Here is a 12,280-nt window from a genome sequence, read left to right as displayed (position 1 = left end):
CCGGAAAGTTCTCCATTCACCAACTAGTTAAGCCAAAAATTTCTCCTGAATTTGTCTTGAGAGTGAACTATCTTATAGGGTCTCTAAGATTTGTTCAAATTTTATGATTTTCATGTTCATCCCCTAACTTCAGAAGAAGAAAAAATAAAGACCTAACTCAAAACTAGCATTCCTCCACTGAATCACTAGACCATCAAACAGACCTAAAACTAATGGCAAGTGTCCACCTCACCCTGCTGAGTAAATGTCGACCCCATTGATGGAGACTGAGATTCTGTGGAGGCCAGCTGGCAGTGGGGGCAGCACCACCTCCAGACCCTGAGCAGTCTTTGCATGAACCCAAGCCAAGGTATCCTTGATATAGACTTCCACATCCAAATTTGTGTAATCCACCAGCAACGCCATTCCAATGAAAAGGATCTCACCTCCTGTGTTAAAAAGAATTTGTTAGCCTCTGTGAAATTGGTTTGTGGCCTCAATCACCTATTCAATCTAAAACTTGTACTATTAATATTAGGGTATTATATGCATAATACCCTAATTAAGAGTTTTAATGCCAATCTAATGTTTTTTCATGAAACTTCTAACAATTCTTTTAGTAGAGCTATAACCAATAATCTCAAGAGCATAAAAAGCAAATTTGTCAAGACAATTGTACTCAAGAGGCACACTAAATTATTTTCATGCAAAGGCAAATTGAGACGTAGTCTGAAGAGCTGATGGTCTTCATAACCAACAAATAGTACTCCATGTCCCTTTTTTAACTTCCACTTTTCTACCGATAGAAGTGTAAAGTTTTATCTTCAATGTGCAGTGAACCCCATAATAATGCCATATACGAGTATAGTACTTCACAGTTTACAGAGTACTTTCACATATGCGATCTCATTTGATTGTCACACTATGCTGTTGACATTTATAGGGCAATTAGTAGGACTGACACTTAGCTTTGGAGAAAACTAAGATTTAGCAGCCAAGGTCTCATAGCTAATTAATAAAAATATCAAGGAATGAGACCGGTTTTCTCTTATCTTTCAATACCTTTTTGGTTTAATTAGAAATCCTACTACAATGCCATGTATATTATGGACATGCTAATTCAATTCCTTTTACCTCAAATATTATTGAGTAGCAAGAGTAAGCGATATGTCATGAGGGGCACAAAAATAAGTTAAACACAAACTAAGCCCACAAAGAGACCTCAAAGGTGATAAAATAGGTACAAAAATAGCTTCAGTTAGAAGACATGCCATAATAGAGGTGAAAATTAAGCAATGGACTTGTTCAAGTCAGGGCATCATTCAAAATATCAAGAAAGTCCTTATGGGCAAGATGGTGCTTGAAGTTTTATTTGAAAGCAAAATTCTAAGAGGAAGTAATAGAGAAGAAGAGATTTACAGTTCTATTCTAAAAACTTCACAGTTTTACACAAAGCCTTTCATAGCACTTTCTCATTTCATCATTCGGCAGCTTGGAGAGAAAGAAAGAGAATTGGATGACTTTCTGGAAGAGCAGATACATGTATATACAGTAGGGACTCTATAGGAGTAGGCCAAGTTGATGATGGTTCTATGGCTGAAGACTAAGAAATCCAATCCTCTAGTGTCTTTACTTAGTTTAGTGGACAGTGGAGATCTCCAAAGTTTTTTAAGTAAGAAAATAATATTATTGAAGCTATTTTTCCAATCTATGAGATCAATTAAAGAGATAGGGAAGAGAAATTCACTCTGCAGACAACTGGAGTCTTAACAAGAGCCAGAAATCAAGTGTGCAACGGCAGAAGTGGAAATAAACATACTTACCTTTCCTGAATTTTGGTGTGTCCATAGAGACACAGCTTTGGCTAAAGCACCTCTAAAATGTGTTTAGCTGCTAATGTTTAAGAACTGCTACAGGGCTGGCATCTAGAGAACACTATAGATAATGAGATCAGGAGGAAAAGAGGTCTCTTGAAAGAGAAGTGTCAAAGAAGAGGGTTTGTGGTGTGTTGAGAAGACTGAATCTACTTTTAAATCCTTACTCTGCCATTTTACCACCTGAAAAAATGTGTGACTGTGTGACTCGCTTTAGGCCTTCAAAGCCTTGAGTTTTTCATCAGTAACATGGTAACAGAGCCCACCTCATGTGGCTTGTCATAGGATTAAGTTAGACATCCTAGGACAGCCTCTGGTATAGTACAGTATTTAAAAGCTCTCAATTAACTTCATTTTCTTCCTTGATCCACATCCTCTTTGCTCCTTCATGTCTTCCCAACTTTGTTTCTACTGTGAAGTCTGAAGCCTCAGTGTGGTGAGTTCAAGGAATTTCAGGCTTGAGCAAGGAAAAAGACATGACCATGAGGTGACAGAAGTGCAAAAAATGAGCTTTATATGCGTGGTATTTGACAGGTTCACAGAGGTACAGAAACCTCACAGCATGAGACCTCCCCCAGAGGCAACAATAGGAGACTACCACCCAGAAGGAGAGGAAAGCAAAGAAACTTCTCGGGGAGAGGGTGTTGGTATCTAGATGATGTCACTCAGCAGCCCAGTGGCAGTCTTTGGGTCAGAGAGCTCTGAAGGGCAGCAGTGGATTAGAGTCCTTTGTAGCCCCCAGGTTTATCTTATCTATGTCTAGCAGATGTTGGGTGCAGTTTTGCAGGGTATGCAAAGCAGGCAGGCTCTAAAAGGCTAAAAATCTGCTGTGGGAGACTATATTTAAAATAATTGAGTATGTAAAAATTTGAATTTGACATTGGCAGGCTTTTGAGCTAATGGCTCCCAGCCTGCTGTGAAAAAGTAAACAACATTGGGCCAATATACAGAGGCCATCTTTAGCTCATTAATATCACACAGTATGTGGCAGAATAATGGCATTCACTTCAACAAAGCATTATTGAGTCCTTTCTCCATGTTAGCTAGGCGCTTTACATATTTTATCTCCAATTTTCACAATAACCTTTAAAGAATTATTCTCATATAACAATTAAAGGAACCAAAGATAAAAGAAGTTAAATATCTTGCCCAAGGAGTGGATGAGCTTGGATTCACTCAGATCCAGCGCTGCCTGAGTGCAAAAACTACACTAATGGTCCCGCACATTACATCCTTCCTCCCTTATCCCCCTGCCTCTTCTCCTCTCTCTCTTTGATTTCATCTCGACTTTACTGTCACCATCAGCATAATCATCTCCTGGATGGAGATGTGCCACAATCTAACTTTCAAAAGCAACTTTCCCAATAGGCTACCACCCTTTGTGGATTTTATAACATGTTCTTTATTCTGCCTGTAGAAAGATTTAAATGCAAGTGTAAGTTCTGCAAATAATGCATCATGTTGTATATATCAATAACATGAACTCCTTGGGCTCTTGGTCAATTGTCAAGCTAATCCTAGATGCCTTTGAGGCACTGATGCAATATATTTATTCTTTTCATTATAGGTAGGAAATTTTATTAAAAGCCAAAATCACTGAAATCTGAATAGAACACGGAGCTCCCTCCTCCCTTTTCTACTTCGTTGGGAAGAATCTATACCACTAAGGAATTTTACACACTTCGGTTGCCTAAGGCAGCAAATTCTTCTTCTGCACTATCTGAACTGAATAATATTGAGAAGCTAAAGGACACTTCCCTTTATTTATGTACTCTTGAGCAATGGAAAATGAAAATAGTACCAGAAAAATTGAGTCCAGGCTTTTTGGGGGAGAAATTTGAAGGTCATTTGTAATAAACCCTTAGATATGGCTGCCACAAACTCTCTGTTATCTGGCGTTCGGTTAACCAGAAAGGTGTATTACTTGATACTTTTCCAAGTCTGTATTGTCTGACATTATAACAAATTTTATAATTCCATTCTGTCATGTCACCTGAATTATCAAAGAAAGTTTTAATTGTTTTCTGTAGTTGAGTGCTAAAAATTTTATTCTTTTTATACAAAGCATGTCTCAAGGAACAAGAATTCTTGGCTAATAAGAACATCTTATTGTCTAATCATATGAAATAACTACTACAATAGAACATGATGCCAAAAACAGTATGTTATAGTCAACTATAAGTGGCTAACTGCTTGAAATCTGCAACCAGACTGCTTGGTTGAAATCCCAGCTCTGTTACTTACTAAAGGTAACATCTCAGGCAAGTTACTTATTCTCTCTGTTCTTTAGTTTCTTTACCAGTAAACTGAGGCTAATAATTGCATAAATTAGTCACCAGAATTAAAGTCTATTATATGTCGATGCTACTATTGACACATAGTAAGTGCTCAATAAATGTTGTCGAATTGTTATCCTTGAATTATATTGTCATCTTCCTGATGGAAATGGTCCCAATTTTACAGAGGGAGAATAGATATTAGGAGATTAATTCAATGATGAGAATACAAGTCTCTTGGTTTTCAGAAAAGTAACTTCCATCCAAAATATAACACTATCTTTAATAGAATGTATAATCTACTGTTTTTCTTTTTTATAAGATCAATGGTCTAAAAATAAAAAGATTCTGTAATATCATGTGTTTTACCAGCTATGTTGCTTCTGTTTCTGCTCAGAGACATGATCACTGGATTTAAAGAGGAGACATATGTGAATGCCATGGGAAGAACTGCAGAATGGTCCCCTCTAATCACAGTCACATTCACAATTGGTCCATCTTTCCCCTGAAAAATCAATTTTTAAAATCAAACCACTATAAATAAGACTGGCTTGAGTGAAGTTCATATAGAATTAGTTTAAAAGATTAATTTTTAAAAACTTGTTTCTAAAGAATATATTTGTTACTTTCAAGTCTCTTTATCTCTCTCTCTCTCTCTCTCTCTCTCTCTCTCTCTCACACACACACACACACACACACACATCCCACACCACACATGCACAGTGACAAGTGCTTAGAATAGTCAAGTGCAGCATCCAACAGATTAAAGAGTAAATAAGAATAATTCTCAATTATCAGACCAACTGGTTCTGTAAATAAAAGCAATTTCAAATAAACATCTATACCTAGCTAAACTAACCATCAAGTGTGAGAATACTTTCAGATATGTAAGTACTCGGAAAACTTCCCTCCCACATATTCTTTCTTAAGATGTTTCTCAAGGCTGTGATCTCAAAAAAATAAACAATAGCCCAAAAAGAGGAAGATATATACTCCAAGAAAAAATGACTCCATAGAGGAGAGCAATCCATGGAAGTGCTAGGATGAAATCTGTAGTAGAATAAACCTAAAAAACACCAAGTTTGATTGAAGCATCAAGGGAAATGAGTAACTGACATGATGAATTTTTTTTCTTAAGATGGAGGACTTTTTATTATAAAGAAGACATGTTAAGAAAAAATTTGAAACTAAGAAAAAGAAGTTATGAAAGAAAAAAATATATTCCCTGATTCTGCCAGCATCATTTGAAAATAAACATTCAAAATAATTAAAAGTGCTTATTTCAGAAAGGAGGACTTAAAGAAGAGGGGAAATGGGTAAAAGAGCATGCTTGTTCAACTATTTTCCTTTTAACATTTGCCTGTATTACTCTGACCAAAATTAAAAGCTTTTTTTAGTGTTTATTCTCTCTAGTATAAGAAATCCAAAAAGCACAAATCTTACCCATTAAAATGTAAATATATATTAAAGTGATAATACCCAGTGTTGACCAAAGCACAAGAAATTATATACTCATATAGTAATAGTGGGGAAAAAAATTAAAAAGGAATATTAGACAACTGGATACTACATATCATGAAAAAAGTTAATATGCCCAAAAATATAGTTATTGGGATGAAAGCTCTGTTGTTTAAAATAGGAAATTTTGGAAATTATCTTAATGTTTAATAATAGGGAATAGTTTTTAAAATTACAATACAACCATATATTGGAATTGCATGCAATTTCTAATATTTGAGTAACTGGATAGATAAAATGATTAATGATCAGAGATTAAAGATTATTTTGAATTCTCTCTTCCAGAGATCTTAATTCGTTCAGTAAACAGCCATATTTTGGGGTCATGGATATGCTAGGAATGTTGATAACACTGAAATCAACTCTGAATAAAAAGTTCAACCTCAGCTGTGATGATAACTCTCACCAACAGCACCAAGAAAGGTCCTTGACTCAAATCTCTTATAGACTATGAAATGCTACCAACTGAAGGAGAAAAAAGGAATGGCTAAGGGAATTGTTTTTAAGGAAAAAAGAAAGCAGTAAGATTAACTAAGAAGATATTTTATAGGAACTGGACATTCTAGAAGTACCTGAGTTCCACCATTCACATCCATGGCAGGAAACAAAATTACTTCATGAAAACTAGGTTATTTGTTGTTTGCTTAAGAGAGAAGTAAAATTACAAGATGTCTAAGTTTTGCAAAACAATACCTAGAATGTGCACTAAATAAATTTATTTATTATGTGGCACTAATACTCATTGAGCATGTGGACTGGGACAGCCTTCTTCGTTTTCTTTTAAAGAAAATTAACTGATGTTAGTTATAAGCCCCATTAGTAGAATCAGCTTCCCTCATCATAGCAGGACAGGCAATATAAACAATATAAGCATACTCTCATGATGAAAAGGTCGTGTCAATTAATTTAGTTCTAAAAAATGATTTCCTGACAACTTTATACTACATATTAATAATGGTCACCCACCCAGAAAGAACGAGATACCAAAAGATTCCACTTACCCTGGGCGGAACTCGGCACCGAATTCTTTGTGAATTGCTTGTAGTTATGTTGATGGCACAAGACTGAGATCCAAATAACACCAGGCTGATATCTTCCAAACTAGAGCCTCGGATTGTGGCCCAGAGCCCTCCTGTAATGAAAACAGCATTTCGGGTGGGATATACAGCCATATGGACAGACAAAAACTAATTTTCCACAAGAGATATAAAATAAAATTAAAATGTGAAGCTCCTTAGTCAAAACACAAGGCATGCTCAAACTGCAGAAAAAGTCTAACGTTAAATAAACTACCATTCGGAGAGAAAGAAAATGTGACTAGAGGGCAGAGAGAAGAAGTAATACATCCTGGAGATATTTAAGAATAAATCATAGAGACACAGTACTCCCACAGGTCAGGGAAGTAAAGTAGAGGGTCTCTGAAAACTCTTCCTGCTCTAGATTTTTAAATATCATCCCTGCCTTTCCTATAAAATTTTTTTTTCCTGATGAATTAAGTATAAGAGAGTATGATGATAGAAAAAGCAGTGGACCTGGAGTCAGGGCTGCAGATTGTTCTGCCACTTAAAGCAGATCATTTGTAGTGTTGCTCTTGAGTTCATTGGTTCTACATTCCTCAACTTGCAATAATAGCCTTAGCCCTTCCAGCTTTGTGATTTCATACCACATATATTAGGTTCTGGTCTTCATGATGATATAAAAGTAACTGACATCAAAACCTACTATCTTCAGGATTTCTCTGCCCTACCACTGAAGAACAATCACAGAAACCCCTACCCCTTCACTGCAGATATCAGTAGGAGAGGCATGGCACCATTCATACTTACATCATGGCATACTTTCCCATTTGAAGAAGAAGCCCTTAATCTAATGAATAGAAATTCTACTTATGATTAATGAGGGCAATGATTCTGGTCTTCTATCTCCCCAGAAGGGTGTATAAGACAAGCAGTGAGGCCACCAAACAAATATATGTATCCCTTGAGAGTGGGAAGATTATCTTCGCAAAGCATGTCAGGATGAGAAACAGAAACTTACACAACTCGATGAAAATCTTTCAGAAGAATATGACTGGGTGAAACAATACCCCGAAATTAAATATATAAACTTTCCCTAAAAAGTCAGGGCAAGACTACAATAGACTTCAAAGTTAGAGAACAAAATTTAAGGGAAAAAATTTTAAATAACATCATAAGAGATAAAATATCTGAAAACCTTGATAAGAAAATTCAAAATAATAAAGAAATTTGAAGAAAATATTGAAATGCTACTGAGGAACATAACAGATGGATTAAAACTTAAATAAGAAAACTAAAATAAATACATTGAAAGGGTGAACATCAGAATGATTGCATATCTTTCTAAATTAAACCAAAGCATTAATGCAATCCCAATAAAAATACAAACAGAATTTTCTATTTAAATTAGAAAAGATAATTTTAAAATTCAATAAAAAATAAAAAATAGCCAGAATGTAAAACCTCAAAAATAAGAATAAAGGGGTCTTCTGCCAGACATTAAAATGTCTTATAAAACAACTATAATTAAAATGTAACAATAAAGCCTGAACAGCTAGATAGATCAATGGAACACAATAGGAAGTTCAAAAATAAACCCAGAAAAGTATGGAACTATAGGAAATGATAAATATGCATTTCACATAAGTGCAAATAGATGGATTATTTACTTAGTAAATGAAATAATTGAATAGTATTGAAAAAATTAAATCTGAATTCCTACCTCACATCCCCACTAAAATAAATTCCAGATTGATCAAATATTTAATGATAAAAAATAAAGCATTAAAAAAACTAGGAAAAAATTGCAGAATTTTTATTTTTATATAATTTCAGAGAAGGAAAGCCCATTCTAAGTATTCCACAGACCCTGAAACCATTAAAAAAATTTAATATATTCACTACATAAAAAGTTAAAATATTTATGGTTTACAAAAATAGAACACATAGAAACAAAGAATAAAAATAAAGGGCTAATATCCTGATAATATACAAAAACTCTTAAAAATCAATGAGAAAGAACAATAACCCAATTGAAAAAAAGAGAGCTAAGAATAGACAGTTCACTGAAGAGAAAATATGTCTCTTAAACATGTGAAGAGGTATTCAATTTCTTTCTTAATAAAATAAATGCAAAGTAGAATACAATGAAATGTTATTTTTCTTCTATAAGATTGACCAATATCAAAAAGTTTGGTAACATACTGTGTTCATAAGATATGGCAAATACATACTCATATACATTGCTGTATAGAGAATAAATTATACAACCTCTAAAGAAAATGCTTTGGTAATTTCAAAATGTTAAATGTACACGGCCTCTTGACCTAAGAATTCTACTTCTAAGAAATTATACTACTAATAGTTTCGCATATATACAAAATGGAACAATTGCATATACATATGCAAAAGAATGAAACTAAATCATGTTTGGTGTTAAATCATGTCCCCTTAAAATTCATATGTTAAAGTGCTATCTACCAGCACCTCAGAATATGAACTTATGTGGAAATAGGGTCATTGCAGATTTGATTACTCAATACAGGATGAGGTCATACTGTAGTAGAGTGGGCCCCTAATTCAATATGACTGGCAGTCTTATAAAAAGGAAAAATTTAGGCACAGGTAAGACGCAGTGAGAACGCCATATGAAAATGAAGGCAGGGATCAGGTGATGCCAAAGCCAAGGAATGCCAAAGATTGTGAGTAAACCACTAGAGCCTAGGGAATAGGCATGAAACAGTTTTTTCCTCACAGGCTGATTCAGAAGGAATCAACTCTGCTGACAGCTTGAACTTTGACTTCTACCCTCCAGAACTGTGAGACAATAAATTTCTGCTGTTTAAACTACCCAGTTTGTGGTACCTAGATAAGCATCTCTAGACAATACAGACCCTTACCTCACACCTTATGTAAAAATTAACTCCAAATGTATCTGATCCCTAAACACAAGAGCTAAAACTATAAACTCTTAGGAAAAAACATACACATACATCTTAGTGATGTTGGATTAGGCAATTGTTTCTTAGATAAGACACCAAAGCACAAGCAACAAAGAACAATTAAAAAAAAGATAAACTGGACTTCGCCAAAATTAAAAACCTGTGTTTCAAATACTACTATCAAGAATATAAAAACACAACTCACAGATGAAAGAAAATACAGGCAAATCATATATCTGATAAGAGACTCATCCAGAACATACAAAGAACTGTTACAACTCAACAATAAGGGAACAAATAACTCAATTTTTTAAATGGGCAAAGGATTTGGATAGGCGTTTCTTCAAAGAAGGTATACAAATGGCCATTTGTGACCTCCTTTGTGTTCTTGGAACAAGCCACGCTCATTTTGCCTAAGACTTTATCATATAATATTCCCCCTACCTAGAACTCCCTTATTCAACATTTCCCCAGACTCATTCCTTCACTTCATCCATGTCTTCATTCTCTAATGCCATTTATGTCGTTTCTCCAATGCCAACGGCCATCCTACTACAACCACTACTCCCTCCATCACTCTTCCCCTGCTTGATTTTTCTCTTACACATTAACCATCACCTCTATGAGAGCAGAAATTTTGTTTTAATTCACTGTCTCCCCAGTATTAATAGTGTCTGGTATCTAATAAGAGCTAAATAAATTGTTATCATTATTGTCGTTGATGTTAATAACTAAAAGTTGCAGAAGTGATGACACTGGATCAGATGGCTTCATAGGTGAATTTTATCAAACATTCAAAGAAGAATTAATACCTATTCATCTCAAACTATTCCAAAAACTATTCCAAAAAAGAGGAGAGAAGATTCACAAGCTCATTTTATGACACCACCATTACCCTGATTTCAAAACCAAAGACATAATAGGCCAATATCCCTGATTAACATAGATGCAAAAATCTTCAACAAAACATTAGCATACCTAATTCAGCAATACATTAAAAAGAGCATACACCATGATCAAGTGGGATTTATTCCTAAGATACAAGATTGGTTTAATATCCACAAATCAATTAATATGAAGGATAGAAATCATAATCATATCAATAGAAAAAGCACTTGACAAAATCCAGCATCCATTATAATAAAAACTTTCAGCAAAGTGGGAATAGAGGGAACATATCTCAAGATAATAAAAGCTACATATGACAAACCCATAGCTAACATCATACTCAATGGTGAAAAGCTAAAAGCATTCTCAGTATGATTAGGAACAAAACAAGAAGGTCCATTTTTACCACTTCTATTCAATATAGCATTGGATAAGAAATATAGCATCAGACAAGAAAAAGAAATAAAAGACATCCAAATTGGAAAGGAAAAAATAAAACCATCATTATTTGCAGATGACATGATGCTATATAGAAAGAACCCTAAGGATTCCACCAAAAAAAAAATATTAGAACTGATAAATGAATTTGGTAAAGTAGCAGGATGTAAAAATTAATATTCGGAAACCAATTGCATTTCTATCCCCCAATTACAAATTATCAGAAAGAGAAATTAAGAAAACAATGCCATTTATGATTGCATCAAAATAAATAAATAAAATACCTAAATTTAAACAAAGAGGTAAAAGATTTGTACTTGAAGAATTATTAGACATTGAAGAAAGAAACTGAAGAAGATACAAATAAATGGAAGCATATACCATGCTCATAAATAGGAAGAATTAACATCATTAAAACGCCCATACTACTCAAAGCAATCTATAAATTCCTGTCAAATTATCAATGACATTTTTCATAGAATTTGAACAAATAATCCAAAAATTTATATGGATCCACAAAGGACCCTGAATAGCCACAGCAGTCTTGAGAAAGAACAAAGTTAAAGGTATCACAATACCTGATATCAAACTATACAACAAGGTTATAGTAATAAAAACAGCATGGTTAACAGCAAATACTGGATCTTTATAATATATCCAAATATGCAAAATAGCAAAATACTGGATAAAACAGACACATAGGTCAATGGAACAGAATAGAGAGCCCAATAATAAACCCATGCCTAAATGGTCAATTAATCTATGACAAAGGAGGAAAGAATATACAATGGGGTAAAGACAGTCTATTCAATAAATGATGCTGGGAAAACTGGGTAGTTTCCCAGTATATGCAAAAAAAATATATGAAACCCCTTCCTACACCATAAACAAAAATAAACTCAAAATGGATTAAAGACTTAAATGTAAGGCCTGAAACCATAAAACCCCTAAAAGAAAACTTGTTGACATTGCTCTTAGTAATATTTTTTCTGTTATGCCACCTCAGGCAAGAGAAACAAAAGAAAAAATAAAGAAATGGGACTACATCACACTAAAAAAGGCTTTGCAGAGCAAAAGAAACCATCAACAAAACAGAAAGACAACCTACTTAATGGGAGAAGGTATTTGCCAATATTACATTCAATAAGGGGTTAATATCCAAAATTTATAAAGAATGCACACAGCTTAACACCAAAAAAAACCCAACAATTCAAATAAAAAATGGGCAGAGGACTTGAACAGACATTTTCCCAAAGAGGACATACAGATGTCCAATAGATATTTGAAAAGATGCTCGACATCACTAATCATCAGAGAAATGCAAATTAAAACCACAATGAAATATCGCC

At 34.2% G+C, this 12,280-nt stretch overlaps 1 protein-coding gene across 1 annotated transcript in view; it reads right to left on the bottom strand.

Annotated features, from left to right (window-relative positions):
* PKHD1 (PKHD1, fibrocystin/polyductin) overlaps positions 1–12,280 on the bottom strand; it is a 413,647-nt gene that overhangs the window by 350,460 nt on the left and 50,907 nt on the right. The window contains exons 28-30 of the mRNA XM_006926447.3: positions 6,649–6,779; positions 4,499–4,634; positions 233–428 (exon numbers count right to left, since the gene is read on the bottom strand). Coding sequence (XP_006926509.2) covers positions 233–428; positions 4,499–4,634; positions 6,649–6,779 — 463 coding nt within the window. The remainder of the gene's footprint in view (positions 1–232; positions 429–4,498; positions 4,635–6,648; positions 6,780–12,280) is intronic.

This window comes from Pteropus alecto, unplaced genomic scaffold (assembly GCF_000325575.1).
Source record: "Pteropus alecto unplaced genomic scaffold, ASM32557v1 scaffold7, whole genome shotgun sequence".
In the NCBI taxonomy this organism is placed as follows: domain Eukaryota; kingdom Metazoa; phylum Chordata; class Mammalia; order Chiroptera; family Pteropodidae; genus Pteropus; species Pteropus alecto.
Note: the sequence above shows the minus strand (reverse complement) of the source record. Positions and strands in the feature narration are given on the sequence as shown.